The 20809-nt window shown below is 42.7% G+C and overlaps 2 protein-coding genes across 3 annotated transcripts in view; both read right to left on the minus strand.

Moving 5' to 3' along the window:
- emid1 (EMI domain containing 1) overlaps positions 1–4834 on the minus strand; it is a 63822-nt gene extending 58988 nt beyond the window's left edge. For both annotated transcript variants that reach the window (XM_008276557.1, XM_008276558.1), the window contains exon 1: positions 4261–4834. In XM_008276557.1, coding sequence (XP_008274779.1) covers positions 4261–4451 — 191 coding nt within the window. In that variant the 5' untranslated portion in view covers positions 4452–4834. The remainder of the gene's footprint in view (positions 1–4260) is intronic.
- Positions 4835–7335: 2501 nt separating this feature from the next.
- The window catches only part of dnah10 (dynein axonemal heavy chain 10), a 28873-nt gene continuing 15399 nt past the window's right edge, over positions 7336–20809 (minus strand). The window contains exons 39-78 of the mRNA XM_008276611.1: positions 20646–20781; positions 20440–20562; positions 20226–20357; positions 19870–20086; positions 19435–19554; positions 19193–19338; positions 18963–19115; positions 18612–18872; positions 18036–18208; positions 17854–17947; positions 17576–17743; positions 17214–17402; positions 16805–16976; positions 16509–16712; positions 16347–16427; positions 16036–16233; positions 15799–15960; positions 15510–15684; positions 14959–15140; positions 14690–14826; positions 14386–14603; positions 14012–14233; positions 13670–13817; positions 13279–13558; positions 12830–13059; positions 12453–12726; positions 12250–12354; positions 11984–12138; positions 11746–11900; positions 10899–11082; positions 10551–10751; positions 9876–10085; positions 9634–9729; positions 9352–9523; positions 9137–9268; positions 8704–8915; positions 8432–8599; positions 8050–8230; positions 7825–7970; positions 7336–7725 (exon numbers count right to left, since the gene is read on the minus strand). Coding sequence (XP_008274833.1) covers positions 7579–7725; positions 7825–7970; positions 8050–8230; positions 8432–8599; positions 8704–8915; positions 9137–9268; positions 9352–9523; positions 9634–9729; positions 9876–10085; positions 10551–10751; positions 10899–11082; positions 11746–11900; positions 11984–12138; positions 12250–12354; positions 12453–12726; positions 12830–13059; positions 13279–13558; positions 13670–13817; positions 14012–14233; positions 14386–14603; positions 14690–14826; positions 14959–15140; positions 15510–15684; positions 15799–15960; positions 16036–16233; positions 16347–16427; positions 16509–16712; positions 16805–16976; positions 17214–17402; positions 17576–17743; positions 17854–17947; positions 18036–18208; positions 18612–18872; positions 18963–19115; positions 19193–19338; positions 19435–19554; positions 19870–20086; positions 20226–20357; positions 20440–20562; positions 20646–20781 — 6859 coding nt within the window. The 3' untranslated portion in view covers positions 7336–7578. The remainder of the gene's footprint in view (positions 7726–7824; positions 7971–8049; positions 8231–8431; positions 8600–8703; positions 8916–9136; positions 9269–9351; positions 9524–9633; positions 9730–9875; positions 10086–10550; positions 10752–10898; positions 11083–11745; positions 11901–11983; positions 12139–12249; positions 12355–12452; positions 12727–12829; positions 13060–13278; positions 13559–13669; positions 13818–14011; positions 14234–14385; positions 14604–14689; positions 14827–14958; positions 15141–15509; positions 15685–15798; positions 15961–16035; positions 16234–16346; positions 16428–16508; positions 16713–16804; positions 16977–17213; positions 17403–17575; positions 17744–17853; positions 17948–18035; positions 18209–18611; positions 18873–18962; positions 19116–19192; positions 19339–19434; positions 19555–19869; positions 20087–20225; positions 20358–20439; positions 20563–20645; positions 20782–20809) is intronic.

A 20809-nucleotide genomic window follows, 5' to 3' on the forward strand; every position in this document is an offset into this window, starting at 1 on the left:
AGGAGAGGAGAGGAGAGGAGAGGAGAGGAGAGGAGAGGAACAAGGTATTTTTTACCACAAAGGTCACATAAGGAAGCTTCCAATGGGAAAAGGGAATTGAAAGAAAAGACAATTATGAAGCAGCGTTGGTCCCATGGGAAAGAGAGGAGGCGTAAGATAAATGTGGCACAATAACACATGACAAAGAGACAATAAGAGAGCACAAGTCAAGGTTAAATTAACGAAGAGAGAAGGAGAATGCATTCCTTGAGTCGCAATCTGCAGCTTCTAGGAAACATGTACTGATGCGAGTTGGGTTTAAAGAATTCTCGAATAAGAAAATATTGGGACTGGTGAGCTCTCATATTGCGAGTTCAAAGCTGCCGGGTGTTTTCCATGTGCTGAGGGCGATGGAGATCATCAAAGCACCACTGAGAGGCCTTCGAGGTCAAGGCTAAGTGACTCTTTACAGCAGCCTGGAACAAACAAGGAAAACTCTCATTTGTCTTTGTCTGTGAGCTTTCAGGCCTGGACACCTGGGAGCTTTCAGTCTGTGTGTAACGGGTATCTGCATCTTCAAGTGTTTTAGGCTGGAAGTGAAAAAAAAGAATTCCGCTCAACTGAAGGATTCAGTTCAGCCTGATTACACTTTGAGTCCCATCGATACATCAGTCAGCCAATAATGGCCGCTCACAGATATATCAGGATTGGTGTATTTTAGTTTTTAATCTTTCAAAACATAATGTAGAAAAAGATGCTTGGGAGTAATGTGAGGGAAGAAGTGGAGTCACCACACAGTCTGTCCAGCAGAGATATATCAATATCAGAATTGTTCACTCCCTAAAAATTAACGTTGGCATCGGCCCCAAAAATCCAGCGTTGCATCATCGTGTGGAGCTGAGCTGTTCCACAAATGAGACGCCTCACTTACAATGTATAGTATGGACCAGAGGCTCCAACCAGCAATCATTTTCATCATCAATTAATCTGTCAATCATTTTCTTTATTGCTTAATAAAATGTTTCATTTTATGCATGTCAAAATATATATATTTTAGAAGCTTTATTTTGCCCAACAAAGAGTCTGAAACTGAGTTTGTAATTGTGAATCAAGCAGAAACTGATGGATGTTGGGCTGCAACGAAGGTTTTTTTTTTTGATGTATAATTTGGTGTATATAAAAAAAGGGAATTAGGAATAAAAAAAACAGTTCAAGGTGTTGCCTTTAGATGTAATTTTTCCAGTCAATTGTCAAAAAAAAACAAAACAGATTTTAATATAAAACTAAAGAAGGAACTTTGACTTAGAGGGTACATCACACTTTTTTATAACTTTATTAAACTGAATTCATTTTATGGTTTATAATCAAAATAGTTTAGCTGATAATCAGTTACTCAACTAATCTGCTAAACTTTGCACTCGTACCTGATTTATAGTCGTGACTCAATAACCAACACGAAATATAAAACCTTCTCTTATGTCGCAAAAAAATCTGATTTCACAAAAAAATCTGAATTGAGCATAAAGTCCTGCAGTCTGAACGTAGACAATCTGTGGGATTGTTAAGTCAGATAATACACCGCTATCCTTTTTTGTGTCGGAGTCAGAATCCAATGCTGTCGGTATGTTAAGGCTATTTTTCATGGGTTCCGTTCGTTTTCCTCAAAACCTGTCGGATAGCAAGGTTTTCAGATTGTTAAGGATCAGATTATCGAGTCACGACTGTATATATAAATTGCTATCCCCTTCAAAATAGCTCTCCCAGCGCTCTGCCACATTAAAGAGCTCTATGGAAGTCCTATTCTGTAACCCTGTGAAGCACCGTCTGCACATCATGATGGATCTCCTCCACTGTGTCACAACAGTTCAACTTGGATTTCATTTTGGGGAAGAGGAGGAAATCACAGGAGTTGGGATTGTGTTGATGCAAAAAAAAAAGCATTTTCAACTCACTGTGAGTGCGTGTTGGTACGACGGCACACAATACTATTACTGGTGCTAAACGTTCTCCCTCAGACTCGTCAACAACCTCACAGTGGAACTTGGCATTGCCAGTCTGACCCTGATGGATGAATTGACAGTCCTGTGACAACAACAGTTTTGCTCACACTGCTGGTCTGATGAGCTTCCTCCACACATAGACATTGTGGGTTCTTCCACGAAAGACTGCTGTTTGGTCCCCTGGTCGTAGCCGTAGACCGGGGGTGTCCAATCCTGGTCCTCGAGGGCCACAATCCTGCATGTTCTAGATGTTTCCCTCTTCCAACACACCTGATTCAAATGATCAGGATCGTTATCAGGCTTCTGCAGAGCTTGATGATGAGCTGATCATTTCAATCAGGTGTGTTGGAAGAAGGGAAACATCTAAAACATGCAGGATTGTGGCCCTCGAGGACCAGGATTGGACACCCCTACCGTAGACCAAACTCTCACCACCATTGATGAGCCTCGATATGAAGCTTGGGTCAGTTTGACACAGAATTAGATGTTGGCACCAGCTTGAGGTCCATAGTGAAATACACTTTAACCAACGTCAAACTTTGCAGGAGCACTGGGAACAGAGTAGCGTTGGACAAGGAGGCTTACTTTAATGGGGATAAATTTAGATTTATGCTTTTATTTGCGCCTCATATACAGTCTTCTTCCCTGAAAACATCTTGATAAATACATCAGCCACCAGCGATTGTTATTGAAGCCGTAAAACTGGTAACTGCTTCCTAACATGCATCTACATTTTCTCTGCCCACGTACATTATTTGATTTTCACATCTACAGACATTCCGCTTTAAGCCACACAGGGCTCAGGCTGCTGGAATCTCAGTCGTCTTCATTCCCATGCCTAAAGAAAACACGGATATGGTTAAGATGGGTGAGGAATGAGCGCGGCCACGGGGCTCAGACTGCCTGTCAGACCATGACAAGTCCTCCGAGGGGGGGATAAAGAAGTGGGCGAGACAAGAAATAAAGAAGCACCTACCTCAGTAACCCCACAGTGCACTGAGCTTATACAGTCATTAAGGACGACAAGGGTGAACGAACACTTTATCAGCTCCTCCACAGAGTGACCGCACCGGTTGAGAAATTACTCAAGAGTTGTTAATCCCCTTTGATTTTGAGTAATCACTGTGTGAAGACAGGGTTGGTATGGGGAGACATTGTTAGTGAAGGTTCTACTGTGGCGGATTTCTTTTGTAGTTTTGCTAAAATTATATTTGCCTGAATCCTGATGACAAGTTGTTGTGATTGAATGTCAAGGTGCTAGGAGCATGCTCTCTGAAATCCCGCTGCCATGTTTCGGCCCTGTTGACACACCATAAACTGCCTCTTTCACGGACCGGGGTCAGACAGCAGGTGGACTGAGACTCTCAGCTCCTCTGGTGTCACCTCAAACCCGCTGACCTCCCCGAAGACCGACCGGCAGCAGCTCTCCTCTCGTTCTAGCCCCACTCGTCCTGCAGCCACTTCCAAACTGCAGCAGAAGTGACTGTAAACTCATCTCCTCTTCCACAAAACAAGCACCAGATGCGGCGGAGTCCCAGCTGCTCGTGTTTGGTAAACATGTCCACAAGCCTCTGGCTGTGAGTGACAGGAGGAGCCGAGCACTGAGGTGAGGCAGCGGAGCGAAGCTGGAGGAGCCACCTGGACACACCCAGATGAAAAGAGGGTTTCAGCCTCCGGGCCACTTTCCGCCCACACAACCTGACAGCATAAATATTTGTAAGATGGGTCCTCTCGTCACTGAGCGATGGCTGGTCTCCGAGCTAAACATGGGCTGTGTCCAGGAGGAGAGCCGAGCTGGTTAGAAGCTCTTGACTGTGTGTTTAGTCTGGTGACTCTCCTTCAGAAACACACTTGTCATCAACACTGGTGCTACACAGACAATCCATCATGTATGAGAAGATCTAATCCGTCTTTTTTATTCTGTGGCTTCAACACACAAATCATTGCTCCCTAATAGAAGCAGGTTTCATGTGGTGGAGCACATGATGGAGATGTTGCTGAAGCATCACAGCTCAGGGACAGTGGAGGTGTTTTCAGAGTGGGGAGAGAATGTGGGACAACAATGAGGATGGGAGCAGAATGCTGCCAACACAGGAAAAAGGAAACCAACTGTCAGGAAGACAATGGGGCCTGCTAGATGGATGGAGATGGGAGTAGCTCTGCAGAGTCATGCATTGACAAAAGCGCACAAAAAGACACAATCCTGCGGCCTGAGCTTTAAACTGTGGAGGGAATTATGTGCTCATAAGAAGACTGCAGGTGTAGGTGGATGCTCTCTTACCTTTTCTGGTAGACTGAGGTGTGAGAGGCTCCGGTCTGGTCTCTGTTCAGCTGCGTCCCGGCTGAATATGTTTTGTAAAGTCCCGTCTTCCAGGTCCCGTCCACCAGCGTGCCGAGCCACAGGATCAGCACAGTTCTCAGCAAACTTTTCCTGCAAAGCGCGGACACGCTCTCTCGCTGCTGCGATCCCATTTCCGTGGCATCCAAAAGTACGGCCACAGCAGTTTCAATGAGCCCAACTTTTCCCTCCGCCGAGTTAGAAAGTAAGACCGGCTCGTGGATCCAGAATGTGTCAAACTGCACCGGGTCGGCTGGAGAAGACGCGCATCCTATTGACTAAAAGTAGAGAACACTTGGAGCTGCTGTCTGACTGGTTTATAGCCTTAAAATCCTGAGTGGACTACAGAGGAAAGCCACCTCTCGTGCGTCTCTATGTGTGACAGACTTGTGAAAATGAAAATGAAATGTTGAGTGAGTGTTGTCCTCCCTCCTCTCTGTGAGCTCTGCCTACCTCCGTCTGTCTGTCTGTCTGTCTGTCTGTGCTCGTATCCAGCCGAGTCTTTACGGCAGCGGGCATGAAACCAGCTTTATAGTCTCCTCGGGTCTTTTAAAAGCACAGCCTGCTGCCTCTCTGTTCCTGCCCCGTTTCAACCCCTCTCAGAGGACAATGCGCGCTCAGGGCGACGCCACTTTACGCAGCGTATTTGCTCTAAATGAATTATGGGGCTGCTGCGCGTCGAGGTTCCTCTGAAGTCACTGGAGCTGTGCCCGCGATGAGTAATTAATTTTTAGCGAACGCGAGGGAATATAAAACTAATTCCAACAAAGTTGTGGTCCTACTAGATGTGACACGTTAGATTTAAAAGCCTATAAATAAAAATCCATCACTGTGCTGAAAACATTACATCATCTGTAACATTTAACATTTATATGAATCAGTAAAGGAATTTATTGTTAATATCACAAATACTTCAACATTTCTCTCCACATATAGATGACTATTGTATTTTAAAGCAAACAAAGTAAGGATTAAGAACGGAATCTGATATTTACAGGGCTGCAACTAACAATTATTTCTTTCATGTATGATCTGGTCTATAAAATACCCACAAAAAAACACCATCTGAACAAAAAACAGCTCAAGGTGTTGCATGTAAGATGCTGTCCTGTCACTAGTTAAAAAAGAAAAAGAAAAAAGAGATATTAAAATGTAAAAGGGGTTTCATTTATAAAATGTCAGACAATAGTGAAAAAAATGTCCTAAAGTGAGATTCCTGTTCTGTCCAACCAAATTCAGTTTGTACCTGAGAATTCTACAGAATCTAATAAATGTATGGCTGCAGCTTAAAGGTTATTTCTTCATGTATGATTTAGGTTATAAAATACCAAACAAACAGCAGCTCAAGGTGTTGCATTTAAGATTCTGTAGTTTGTTTTCACTTGTTAAAAAAAGAAAGACATTTAAACAATGTGAAACTATCTATCTATCTATCTATCTATCTATCTATCTATCTATCTATCTATCTATCTATCTATCTATCTATCTCCAAACCAAACACCTGGCACTGCGACCACACCTGGGCCTTGACGGATGACGAACGCCTGTGCTTGTGGTTGACTAACAGACTCACCAGCTTCTGAGCTCACGCAACTGGCAAGTCCACTATAGTTTAGTTCAAGTTCTCAGCTACTGAGAGATAGTGTTAACACTTTGACACTCACAGAAGGGCATTCAGATTGGCACTAATCACCCTCTATACCACGGGGAGGAGGAGGGAAACAGTGCAGGCACTTTATTGGGGTTGAGCGAGCCCACCTGCTCATAATCACAACACATGGAAACTTTGGAATTGGAGGAGGTGGGGGAGCTGGAAAATGATGTGTCAGAGTTTTTTTTTTTGTTTTGTTTTTTTTGTTTCAGGGCACTCTTGGCGTTTTATGAGGCCACTGAGCTCAGGCGGTAGTGCCAAGCAGGAACCGGAGCAGTTTAGGGGTAATGTAAATCCCTGCAGACACGAGCAGCTGAAAATAATTGTGACCTCTGAGGAGGGAGACGGGGATCAGCTCCACAGAGAGGTTTTTTTTTTCCCTTATCTGTCATTTCTTGAGCAGTTGCTCTCCTGCGTCCATAATTCCCTTCCCCTTTATTGCACTGACTGAAAGAGCTGCACTACCTATTGTCTGTGTAGGTGTCCATTTACTGAAGATCTTTGCAGGTTCATTAAACACTACAACTCACCATTCTTTCCCTCTTTTCAACAGGGGAACACAATTCCTCCCCTCCTGTGTTTGGTCATAAACATGTCCTTATCTTCACTCTTTATGATAGTTGTACCAGTTAAAGCTGAGAAAGGGTCTGTCTAACCTTTACCCTCTGCCATTCAGAGGAGACCCTTTCAGGCTACACAATATGGCAACGAGAGGCGAGATGGTGATCTCATATAAGGGCAGGGACTTAAGAAAATGTAACTTTTTCATGTTGCTGCTTGTAGCATTACTATGATTTCCGTTGTAGGCCACAGTTTAGTCTAACCAGCAAATCCCTGATTACAGCTGCACTCTCACAGCTGAGGCTACATGATGTATGTTGCACGTGTCACTGCTCAAAACTTTTGCAGTTTTTATTTCTGTGTGTCTGTGACCTCACTGCCGCACCAGCTGCCAGATCCTCCGGGGCTGTCTAATTTTTAGAGGAAGCCTCACCTGCTTTGGCATGCTGACCTCAGCAGCCTCGATTACTCAGTGCTGCACTAGATCTGTTGGTTAGATATTATAATAAAACAGTATTACAGCTACCAATACTGCGGGGAAAAGCTAAAAAAGATACTTGGATGAAGTGGAAAACTTTAGAAGCCTTCGATCACTGTTGCTGTTTCCAGTGTATGCAGCAGAGCGTCGTCCCTTTACAACCTCAGCAGAAATATTCTGCACGTGTAAGCATGTGCACAATACTACACAAACATTTGTGCATTAACAAACAGCCTTAGACTTTCAGTTTGTCTTTTAGTTCTCAGACTATAATGTCAAAAAGAAATCTGCCTAACTGCTGACCAGAATGCAGAGCTCAGTTCTGTTATGTGCTGCCATCTACTGACAGAATGATGAAAGCAAAGAACATCATTGGCCAAAACAATTCCATGACTCTCTCTGAATATATTAAAGAAATATATATGACACGCAAATTATATTAAAGCAAGTGTTTTATTTAATGCAAACTGCTAATGAGATTTTTTCTAAACATGCAAACATCAGGCATCACTGTTATTAATGAACATTTCTGAACAAACTGTGTGAAGCTCAGTGAGGCTGAGGGTCGTCTTCAGTCGGTGTTGAGGCACAAACAGACTCCCTGGAGCACCCAGTGGGAGATGTGCATGGTGGTGAACAGGTCGGCCTCAAACACCAACCCCACACCCATTGCATTCCTCCGCAAGGACGTGGTGTACACGGGGGTCCGCAGCGTATTCTAAAGTACAAAACACACAAATACACGCCTGTTAGGGAGAAAGATCCAAATGGAGAACCACAGTGCAGTAAGGAAGTCGGTGTTTCCTCTTGTCCACACCTGTAAGCTGAGGCACCGTGCCTCTATGGGGATGACTTTGAGGATGGGCAGTTCGACAACCAGAGCTTTTGGTTTACTCCTCACTAAGCAGCCCTTCTCCATGTCCCAGTCTGCTCCCTCCAGATACAGGCCAGACACAAAACAACCTGCAGGGAGTAAGACTGTCAGTCACTCCTTAGACCTAATCACTGATGGTGCTCCATGTGAAGAGCATCATTTCATTACCCTGTCTGGGTCTGTCACTGACTTCCTCCTCACTGCGGTACTGCGTCACTTCAGTGTACAGCGTGGAAAGATCCAGAGGCCAACCATTTTTCCTGCATGCAGCTTGGACCAGAGCAGTCAAGTAAGACTCTGGGATATGGAGTCCTGATAACCACATGACTTTTGGCTCCCCCTCATCCACCTGGTCGACAAAAGATACACACATGCGCAAGCAAGAAGCAAAAAGATATGTAAACAAAACAACAAACAAACAAAAAAATATTGAATAAAACTAAAATGAAAAGAAGTTAAATTGTTAAAAACTCATTCACTGACTATGAATTAATGTCAGAATAATACAGACTACATACCGTAATGTGTGATTATATATGCTTGTCCTTACCCAATAGCTGTACTGTTCATAACGCCTCTTGAAATGGCTCATCCAGTTGCCGAGGGACTTGAGAGTATCAGGTGCCAACTTCTTCCAAATGGCAGGAATGTGACCATTAAAAAGGGCCCGAGCCACCTCATCCAACTCACTGCTCATGCCCACCTCACCAGCCAAGGCCTACGGGACACAAGAGAATCAACAAATTGGAGTGAAGCACAAAGACACAACACTCTTCTGCTCTTTTCTCCGATATCTTATTGTCCTCGGCTTTCCCTCCTCACCCTCTGCAGCTCAGCCAGGGAGTGCTGCATGCGGACCACCAGCTTGTTGAAGCGCTCCAGTTCTTGAAGCAGAACCACCGAGGTTGGAGAAATGTCAGCGCCAAACTTTTTACGGATCACGTCCATGTCGAATAACTTGGGCAGCTTGTTTTGAATGTCCTGGGCCACCTGGCTGATGTATTCATCCCTGCTGATGCTTCCACCAGATTCACCTGAGACATGAGAGAGCGTATAAAGGCCAATTAGGAGAAAGCACTTGTGGCGGCAAAGAGAATGAGGCATACGTCCTTCAAAGGGATGGAACAGCTTCTACTTCTGAAAAATAGCACATATTACTTCTAGAGGCTCCTCTACTCTGAACTCAGTGAGAAAACTGAAAAACAGTGATACACGTTTCAACTATAATATGTTAATGAACAGTAGTAAATCACACCTGTCTGAGGCTGGAGGTCTATTAGGTGAGTCCACATCTCTTTAACTGCTTGTGTGTAGTATTTTATCTCTGTATTGGAATGAAGACCCATTACCTCTGGTGTGTTCGCCAGAGGCATGCTCTCAATCTCATCTGTAATAAATAACAAGATAAAGCTGTGAGTGATGAACTTTTTTTTAAGTTAGAAAACTTAAATCGTGAAAACAGGAACTGACCAACATATACTGTCTTTGGCCCAGTTGGAGGGATCTTATAATCAACGTCTTTGTTGCTGAAGAAGTGGAACTGACGAAAGGTGTAGAAGAGGAAGTCTCCGAGGTACTCATCCATGTAGACAGTCAGGATCCTGCGGTCAAAGCTGTCTATAGCTCGCCCACCATACATCACCTGATGAAACGTTATGCAGACTTGTTAAACTTGCAGCACTTGCTAATGGGATATTGGAAATACAAAACCGTTACAACATACAATAGGAAACACAATCAGATTATTCTAACCTCCCCAATCAGGTATTTAAGACTTCCCCAGGGTATGTTGCTGTCTCCTTGGTCATGAGCTTTTGTCAGGTAGGTGTTCAGAATCTCCATACACACCTGTTGAGCAAAGCTGCATTGGTTAAACAACTGAAAAATGAGACACAACCAATGCTATTCAATATAATATATTTAAATGGAGAATAAAAATCAGAAAAGAAGGATTTTTTCCCCCCAACCTATCGTTAGACTCCCGCACCACTTACAAAGAAGTCAGACTCGCTGAAATCGTACGGGACATTCCAGCCCATCTTTCCGTACTTGCGTCTCTCTTGGACCACGGCGTGGAAGAAGGCCAGGACAAAGACCAGGCTGCGGAATTCAGGGTGTGGACAAGCTGTCAAGGACTCATTGGAGATTTTGGAGTATGTGGCTCTCATGTTCAGCTTGAGACCGTTGGGAGGCTCTGTCACTACCTGCACACAATATTAAAGCACATGTAAACACACCAAAAAAAAAAAAAAAGAAAAATCCTCTCTGTTATTATTGTAGGACTCCTGCTTTCAAACTTAAAAAACATATTTTTATATAAAACAGAAAAATATAGATAAAAGTAACGCATACACAACAATGTTTTTAGTGTGGATTCTCTTGTTCTAATAATTTTTACAAATGATTATGCATTTGTTAAAAAGGCAGATTTAGGGAGACAACTTACTAGTTACTTAAAAAATAAAAATAAAAAAAAAGTGTAGGAAGTATGCAACATTTCCGTCACCTTTTTGTACTGAAAATGCAACAACATCACATTCCCACACATAGATTGAAAAGAACATACTGGAAAAATCCTCGCATCTGCTGCAAACTTAAAATCTTAGCCCCGTTATCTATAAGAACGCCAAAGGAAACACTATGGAAGATAAAGAGAAAATGTGTTCAACCTTTAGGGACTTTTGCAGGATGCCAATGGGGAAATCTTTGATGGGGTTGGTGGTGACCCACAAGCGGAAGTTGGGGTTGGGCTTGGTGATTCTTTCTAAGGCCTTCTCCAGCTCCTTTAGCCACTTCACCAGCAAGTGGCAGTTCTGTAGCAACAACCACTGACCCCACGACACCGCCTTCTCAAGCAAATCTAGCGCCACCTTTATCACAGGGAACAGAGGACAATTACTTTAACTTCTTCACGTTTTATTGTTATTTAGTGTGATTACTTAGTGATACCTATAATTATTTCACATGACCACACTTGACAGGTTATAGCTGTGACATGCGTAAGAAGTATTCGGTACCTTCTCTTGGCCTTGGCCCATCGCAAGGAACTTGAACTTGCTGCCTCCAAAGCCGGATCTTTCTGCTAGTTTCATGAGATCACTCGCTGGGTCGGAGCCCGGGCTCAGGATGAAGACAATGGGGGAGAAAGGTGTGCTCTGCTCATGAATTGAATCAAAGCTGATCACAGGAGGCTGGACATATCTGAGCAGAAACACAAGGAAACGTGTGGGAAAACCAGGGACTGATTGAGTTCTGTTTAAATAGCTACATATATCTGTAAATTCTTTCACATTATTCTGGTTAGGCAAGTTAACCTCACACACACTGTATATAAAGTATTCAAGTCTATGGAAAAGTTTCAGACACTTGCTGTTCAGATTTTTATCTCTAAGAGACGACCACGAAGGAGGCATCTGATTCAAATTCCTTCTGCAGCATGACAAGACCTCAAACATACAGCTAGAGTCATAAAGAGCTATCTTAAGCAACAGGAAGTACAAAGAATCAGCTTGTGCTTCATCGGTGAGTCAGCCTCAAGAGACAGATGTGTACATGAAGAGACAAACAATTCTGAGACAACCTAAATGTTCAACAGAACTGTGGAACAGTCAGAACAACCTTCCTGCCATGTACCTTAAAAATTGAGCACAAAACTGTGGAAATTGGTGCCGCTTTAAAGGGGAATTTGATTTAGGTTTTTTTTTTTTTGTTTACTGCATTCTGTATAAGGATAATTGTTAAAATAAGAACTGTTCAAGGCATCTTTTTTAAAGGCATCTTCTCGTTACTTGCTGTGCCTAAAACTTTTGTGCAATACAAGTTTTTGTTACTTTAACTGCATAATTGCAATAGAAACCGTCTCACTTCTCTCCCATGGTAGCAGAGACATAGTCCGTCACGGCTCTGTAGACTCGATCAACACGAAAGCAGCGCAGTAACAGCAGCTTCTGGAAGTCGGACAGGTTGTCCTTATATTTCATGGGAAATGGAGCTTCTTCTGGTCCATCCAGGTCATACCACTGAAGAGAAAAAGAATGACAGTTAACCTCTCAGCTGACTCAGTAACATCTCTATAGTGATTTCTGACCCTGTGGACACCTACAGATTTCCAGTCAGTGGAATTTTTCTCAATGTCATCAGGCAGAGAGCCAAATGGGTCAGGAAAGAGCTCTGCGAGTTTCACTATGTCCTCCCAGCCCTGATCCTGAAGCCAGTCACAAGGCTTTTTGCGTTGGCTTTTTTCCAGGGAAAGATTACCTTGAAGTGGAAAAACATGAAAATCTGCTTTGAACATTGTGTGCATATGTCTCTGATCACTGTAATGAACTAAAATATTTAAGAGGAGTTCCACTTCTCTGGATCTCTTACCCTTGATAAAGAACTCCAGCTCGTCCTGAGGTACCCTCTCTTCTGCCTGCTCAATCTTGATGGTCATGTTAAAGGAAAAGAGCAACTTGTGCCTCTCAAACAGCCCTAGGGATATACAGTCAGATATATAATCATAAACTGAATTGTGTTCCCATTCATTCCACTATTCATTAATATGCTATTTGATTTATTTATTTTTTTACCTGTGCAGCCATAGTTATAAACACTGTATGTCAGAGTGTTTATGATGTTGTCGAGTCTTTTGTGAAGGACAATTTCCGGTTGAGATTTTTGCAGTGAAAAGTCAAACACTTCCAGGTATGAGGCCAGTGAGTACTGATACATGCTGTTCACCAGAGCCATTTCTGTGAGCGCAAAAAACAGGATAGCACCACGTTTGGCTGCAGGTCGGTACCCATCTCTGAGTTTATCAATGTCCATCGCTGTCTTCTCAGCCAACTGTAGTTTCTCAAATACCTGATGATCACATTGTCAAACAAGGAAAAAACTAGGATTAGAGATGTTGCTAAAATTACCTTCCTAGTGTAAGTTCATTGACGCTTGTTTAAGCCAGACTGACCTCACTGGCTTTTGACTTTGTTTCCTCCAATGTGTTAATGAGCTCTGTGTTATCCAACATGTTTCCTGTAGATGTGGCCAGCTCTCTGAGCAAGGAGTCTCCGAGGTTTTTCAGCAGCTTCTTATTGCTGCTTGTCTCTTGGATCAAGCGTTCACGCTGCTCTTCCAGCTCCTTCTTCTCAAAGCCCATGAGAACACTCAGCAGCTGGTCCTCCAGACCCTTAAGGGTCACTGCACAAAACACAGATAACATAAATGGACAGAAGCAAACAGGAAAACAATTTATTTCCTGCTGTTCAAACGAAATGTTAAACAGTACACACTTTTTAAATCTTAGGTTCCAAAGCACTTTACAATGTGTTTTTCCTTTAGCCATTCACTCACCACCTAAACACCATATTGGCACATGAAACTGACAGAAATTATGGTTGCCATGCAACAAGATCTTACCAGTATAGTTAATGACCATGGCTTTTCCAAACACCGATGGAGTATATTTAGGGTTAGCCAGTTTGGTGTTGAGGTACAGTTTAAAGTTGGGATCATAGTCCACCTCCTTGTCCCCCAGCGTGACGACCTGTCTGCCCTCTGCTCCTTTTACATTCTTCTCCAGGACATTGTCAATCACTGGGTCGATGTACTCATCCACATCTTGGAAAAGGAATGGGAAGCCATACTTGATGGCCATCTCTAGGCATTTCAGGAAGTCTGGATCGTTGAAAGATGAGACCTGGGGGAAAAAGGATGATTACACAGTCATGGTCGCTTGTCATTCTGGAGCAGTGGAAGGCCGCCTAAAGCAACCATTCTGAAACGTGTATAGGCATGAAACTTTATGTACCTTGAGGTTGTTATTTTCTTCCTTTTTCTTAATCCAATTGAGTGCTTGTTGTTGAGGATCAATACACATGGGAAAGCGGCTCCCTCTCGTTGTGAGGATTCCATTCTGCACAGACAGTTCATCTGGAGGCAAACCCTCTGAGCCCCATCTGTCACAAGGTTTTTTGTTTTTTTTTTAGCATTTATAGTTAGCCTCATAGTTCACTGTAGTCAGCTGAATGCAGCCAAACCAAACACAACAAACAAACTAATTCCTATCATTCAAAATAGCAAATGTATAATGTACAATACATTGTCTTCTCATACTTGAAGTTTCTACATGCTGTGAGCACACAATCCTCACCTGCTTATTTCTACCTCATCAGTAAGAAGGTTCTCCAATTTGAAAGGCTGGCTCAAGGGGATGCCTCTCTCCTGGACATCCTGAACCCAAGTTTGGTACACCATTTCATTCCTGAAGTCCCAGCTGAAGGCCCCTTCATAGCTCAGAAAAGCAGCACAAAGCAGGCAGTCACCCAGGAGACGCACGCGCCGTTGCTTCAGCTCATCTAAATCGTTTGTCCACCTAAGTTGTGATACATTACAAGAGAGAGTAGAAGAGAAAGAGAGAGGTGGAGATGAAATGTGATGAAGGAAAGGAGATTAAAAAGAAGAAACAACTTTTAGAAGGGTGGTGACTTTCATAATTGCAAGTGTTGCATTTTTGTACAACCTCACCGTTCATTTTCAGAGCTCAGGCCAGAGATAAGTTTGTCAGCAGCTATCAGCCTCCTCTCCATGACCTCAGCCTCCTCCTGTAGCAGCTGTTTCTCCTCAATAGCAGCTTGGTACTTCTCTCCAAGAGCCTGCAACTCTTTCTGGATGCCGCTAAGCTCACTTTGAATGCTCTCCAACTCCTGCTTACTCTGAAAGAAGTTCTTCTCTAGGCGTGCCACCTAAAAATAATATGACAACACGGCTGTTTAATCTATGCTTCTTCCAATTTAGCATTGAGCAATAGCACTTCTAAAACTTACATTACCTTCTCTCTCTTGGGTTTTATCTCCCTGGCAACATCACAGTAACCCATGATTGCCTCGACAAACTTGAACATTCCTGATCCAGCCTTACTGATGGCTTGCATCTCCTCAAAGCTTGTCTGGAGGTTCTTTAGAAAGCCTAGCCAGATGAAAGTGCAAAGAAAACAACTGTGGAGTATTTGGCAAATACAAAACCCACTGTAATGTGTCCATGGGTATTATTATTTGCGGTCTTAATGGTAAATTTCCATCGAGCATGAAGTCAACTCACCTTTTACAGTCCTGACCTGGTTGTTTTGTATGGAATCACAGTCCATCTCCATCAGTGAGCGCAGGAAGTTAGCCTCTGACATCATCCCCTTGGCTGACTGCCAATTGATTTCTTTGTAGTTGCGCAGCACCAGGATGCACTCGCAAACTACCTGTACTTGTTTGGGTGGTTTGGCAAAAGAGCTGCACAGTGGACAAGCAGGAAAAGTCAGATAGAGGGAGAGGATTGATTAATGGATGACTTAACTTTGCTTCTTCTGTCACCAAAAACACATGCTTCGGTACACGCATATATAGCATTTTTTCTTAATGGATTAAGTCTTGGTCTTGCATGATTGATCCATGCTAGATTAAAGTTTCTAGAATATCACCCCCTTAGTGGTATGTTTTGGATTATACTCTATTTTCTTGACAGAGGTTCAGTATGGGTATCTGCGTTACAGATGACCTTGATTATCTAACCATTTAGAAAGGCAAGCTTGTCAATAATTTTGTAGCTATTTTTTCAACAACAGAATGAGAATGATGTTCTGAGGGAGGAGAGAAGTTTACCGGATCTCCGTGACATCAGATTTTTCCAGATCTTGCAGGGCACTGCGTGCTGCTTCTAATGCTGGCAGAGCTTCAGCCAGAGAACTTTCAGCTTCTCTCTTCTCAACAGCAATGACTTTGTTCTGCTCCTCAATCTCTTTGGCTTTATCTTCTGCCAGAGTCTTTTTCTCCTCAGCTAGAAGGAAAAGTTATAGACAAGTGGTTTGTAATAGCGGTGCTTAGTTTCAGTAGACTAGAAGACACAGTTTTTATTATGGGCACAAGTTAAGACATGCAGGTATTCACTGACCTGCGCTTGTGTTTGTGACAATCTCATTCAGCAGGGTTTCACAAGCTGTGGACTTTTCAGCGAGGACCACCTTCTGATCAGCAAGTTTGACATTCAGTTCAGCCAGCTGTTCACTGGCTTCCTTCAGTTTATCTAAACCTCCCTCTAGACGTTTGCACTGAGCTAGAGAAGAGAACAAGTTTTAGCACCAGCCTAAGCCATCCAACAGATGCATGGAATGTATGTTCATCTCCTCACCCAGGATGTAGTCATTCTTTTCTTTCAAGAGGTTAGAATAGGTGCTAATAAAGTCTAAGTAGTTCTTTGGAGTAACAAAGTTGCAACGTCTGAGTTTTTGCTGGAATAGTTTGCTGTAGTCACCCACGGAGCTATGGACCATGCATACATGATCTACAACTGCTGCAGAGTGTGCCTCAGGAATCATTGGATTCTCACCTGTAGAAAGACAAAAGAAGATATTGGCCTCATCACAACTGCAATAAGTAAAGAAAGACAGTGTTCTGTGACAAATTCATCAAAAAAAACTTTAAATGTATGTGATTTCAAACCAAGGAAGGACTGAGCCACTGCAAGTAACGCCTGTGGAGGCCACGGCAGGAACCAATCTATCACAGTGTTGTTCATCAGGCCTAAAACAAGAGTACACACAGTTAGTAAAAATAAAATCTGAAATTATATCAAGCCAAGTGAAGTTTGACCATATATGTCACCTGGGAAGTTCCTGCAGCGTGTCCTCAGGGTGTCTCCCACTGGAGACATACCTAAAACAATATGTAGGTTGTTGGCACTCTTGTTGACAAAGTACTGCCATATGCTCTCTTTAGAAGGTCCTGCTCCCATTTTAAGAGCCTCATCGCGAAGTTGGTTGAGAACTGATTCCTTCTCATCATCAGGGAACAACGCAGGAACAATGCCTTTAAAGTGAGAGCACAATACGAGTACGACAGCTGTAACTTTAAAGAACGATAAACCAAGTGTGGGTCAGGAGGTTAGCGTGACATCCAACCTGAGGTGAGCATGTTGTTAATGAGTTCCAAGAAGCCTTCCTCAGCAACATGAGCATCAGTAAAGAGGAATACTGTCTTCTTTTTTTCAATGCCGAGCTTCAAGTACAGTGTTTTCAGGTCTTCGCGGAAGTTTGACTCACTGTATCCTCTGCTCAGTGCTATCTCAAACACCTGGGACAAACAGATGCAAATTTGTTTATTTCATTTGGGTTAACCTTGCAAACTACAACTTCTTTTTCTATTTCTCTTCTTCAGTGTCTTTTCCGTTGCAAGACCGCTGCTTCCACATAGGTCGACAGTGTCACCTAGTGGTGAACATGATAATAAAGTCTATTTGTGCTGCTTTAACTGTAATTGTAGTATACAGGATAAGACATTTTTCTTTATAAACATGTATGTATTTACAACCTCACAGCCAGCAGCGAAGGCAGCAAGTTTAGTGAGGGACTGCTTGCCAGAGCCCCCGACACCGACAAGCAGTGCGTGCCCACGATCAATGCGAATAATGCGGTGAACTCGAGTCAGATGTTCCAGAGCATCATCAAACAGTACGAGATTCATCGTCGACTTGTTCTCATTGTATTCCTCTAGAATCATCTGCAGAGTGACAAAGAACAGTGGTCTTTCAAAAGACATAAGACAAGGCAGCAAATAATTGTTCCAAATGTCCAAAAAACTGTGGCTATATTAATTTACTAACGTATTCCAGAAAGAACAATAGACTGAGGCCACCATCACTGTCAGTAACACAGTTAAGGACTTGACAATACCTGAAACAGGTCTTTTGAAACATCGTAGTCTTGTATGTCATCATAGACCCTTGGTTCAGTGTCACTGAGGGCTGTTCTGTAGTCTCCAAACAGAATTGGGTCTCTCATGACTGCCTCTGTTTCTGACTTGAAATGCTCCTCAATCAGGTTCTTTATGTGGCCTTGAACCTGGAGGCAAAAACACAGCTGAGAACTGTGGCACTAAAGAACTATTTAATACAGTAGATTCTGGTTCTACATTTGTATTTACACACATTTTATTTATTAGAAATTATTACCAAAGTTTTGTCAGTTTGATCAATGAGTCTGTCATGGAAGATTCTCAGGCACTCGTTCCTCCAAACACGCACAAATCGGGCTACGGTGGAAAACCTGTTTGAGAGAAATCAGGGAAAGAGAAGACATTGAGATATATACGTCTGTGCTAATTCTGTCACTAGAGTGAATGAGCCAGTCAGACCTGTCAGGTTTGGTGAGGGTCAGTCCATTGTAGACTCTGGACAAGTCCCTCAGATTAAAGATGTAGTGGAACTTGGAGGGAGTCGGTGGCAGATCTTTGATGATGGTGTTGTAGAGTTCCAGTGTGCAGAAGGTGACTTTATCACAAACCTTCTGGATGACATCCTCAAATTGCTAAAATAGGTTATCAGGTTTATTAGGTCTGAGTGACATGGAGGATTGAGATTAGGGTTGCACGATATATTAATAATGACTGTGATATAAAAATGAAATATGGATACATGTGATCTGGTTGACACTTCAGCAGAAGAACAACATACAATACAGTTATAGTCAGACTTTCACCACTTTTCTACATTTGTATTTTAACTATAACTAATTTGCCAAAACAGAAACAAAACACACAAAATTAAACATGAATTTTACGGATAGCATTTTTATTTTTATTTTTTTAAATTTTCTATAGAAATTACACTATTATCTAGAAATCTTTTAGCAAAGATAACTGTGTAATGAAAGGAGACAACAAGGAGACAATATTTGCTGAGACTGATTGATCTGAAAAAGAGATACTCACCCTGGTATGGCCTTTGATAATGGAAGCATAGATCAGGTGGAGGGACTCCACTGTGGGGAAGGGAATGCCGAAGACACTGAAGAGGGAGACAAAGCGAGGATCCACCTCATTCCTCCCACCTCCTGCCTTTCCCATGGCAGCAATAAAGCCAAGGTCCTTCAGGATTTTGTAGTTAAGCTCTTTTCCTCTGTCATATATGCCTCCTCGGTCCAACAGCAGCTTCAGAAGTGCAATAGGCTGCTGTGTGCCATAACTATCCACCTGGACAAGTCCATTACAGAAATTTCAAACACACAAATGCTTATTACCCAGCACAGTGGAGAAAATAAAACACTTTCCTGAACGAGGTACCTTTGGCATATTCATGTCATCCATAAAGACCAGCAGTCTCTTCCCCATAGGAGGGCCGTAGATCTCTTTGGTCCTTTTCTCCACATTGGCCTCCAGGTTTCTCTGCAAGTCCATTGAAGTCGTTCTGGATGAGAAGTTGATGATCAGAGTATTCTATAAACGGAAAGCGAGACAGTTAAACTCAAGCGACACAAGAAATGCACACATGTATGGTTAGATGTCAAACTTACCTTTGTATCTGCATTCACATTCTTCAGGAAGTTATGAATAGTGGCAGTCTTGGAAGTGCCAGACTCTCCTACCAATAGCACTGGCCTCTTTATCTTCACCATCTGTTCCAGGATCCAGCCGGCTCTCGTCGTGTCAATAGTTGGCACTGGAGCAAAAAATATGAGGGAAGCAGGAAGGAATCAAGGCTAAAAAAAGTTTAAATCTTAATTTGTCTTCGCTTCACAGCTACCACAGATCTTACCGAGGATATCAGCAAACTTCATTTCAGGGTTGTGAATGTATTTGGCCACCAGGGAGCTCCAGGGTATCCACTTCTCCTGTGCTCCATCAAAATGGAACTCATACAGAGATGGCAGGTATCCTGTATGGATGCAGTCACTTTGCTATCAGTAATAAGTGACACAATAAAACCCACTGGCATAAATTCTTGTAAGGAATAAACTTATATTTTGAAATAGGTTTGGTTTCTTCATTACTTAAACCCCAAACAATAAAAAAATTTATTAACTCTCAATGACAAGGAACTATTTTTTAAAATCTCATATTATATAATCTCTGCAATGTAATATTACATGTAACCCACATTTAAAGTGAACCTGAAATGGGTATACATACAAACACACAGTCTTAATAATGCAGGATAAATTCAACAAAAGGACAAATGTTTGCTCTTTACCTGGGATCTCTCCAGGTCCAGCCAGGGCTTTCTCATCATGCACTGTAGTTAAGCAGGAAAGCTTTTTGATGAACTCATCAAACTTGACCCTGCTGCTCTCCAGTAGTGTGGCCCCCAGTGAGCAGTACAGAGCTTCCAGAAAGTAACATTCCAGGACTTCAGCACTGCTGCTCTCACTCTCAAGCAGCGCGTCCAATGTCAAGCACAACTGAGTCACCTGAACACACCGTCAATACACACGCAGTCATTTCGAGTATTCTGAATATGTGCGGATACCAAACTTCATTCAGGTCTCTCAGCTTACGTACAATAACGCAGGTACTGCAGGACATTCGAGACGGATGAGATTAACCTACCATATTGAGATCTGTCTGAGGGACAACAGTCTTCAGTTTCTGACCTTGTTTTCCATCAACAATACCATCCACAATCATGTCAATGGAGCTGTGCACGTATTTCTCAAACAGTTTGTTTAGTACTTTTTGTTCCTAGAAAAGACATTGTCGAGATAATATTATCAAATTATAAACACGTACAGTTATCAAATAGTAAATATATTTTTTCTTATACCTTGACCGGTCTGTTGTTCACCCATCTCTGCCAGAATGGGGTATATCGCAGGTTTTTAGGGTCAACAAAAACCATCCCACAGCGGGAAACAGTAGCAGGGGAAGCATATTGCAGATCTCCAACCTAAGACAGCAAAATTTCATTACAAAATGTTCTGAAAGTTGCTTGGCAAAAAGTGCAGAAAATGGTTTTAAATTCAGACAAACCTCAAACAGCAGGGCACAGTGGCCCTGTAAACGGATCCGTTCTCCATTAGCGAGAGTGAGGAGCTTGTTGTCATCCATCACTGAGTTCATGTTCTCAACCCACAGAGCATCCACATCCCCGTCAAACAGGATGTACCTGTCAGTCAAAGATCCTGCCGTTATGC

The sequence above is a fragment of the Stegastes partitus genome, unplaced genomic scaffold (genome assembly GCF_000690725.1).
Source record: "Stegastes partitus isolate 25-593 unplaced genomic scaffold, Stegastes_partitus-1.0.2 Scaffold77, whole genome shotgun sequence".
Classification (NCBI taxonomy): domain Eukaryota; kingdom Metazoa; phylum Chordata; class Actinopteri; family Pomacentridae; genus Stegastes; species Stegastes partitus.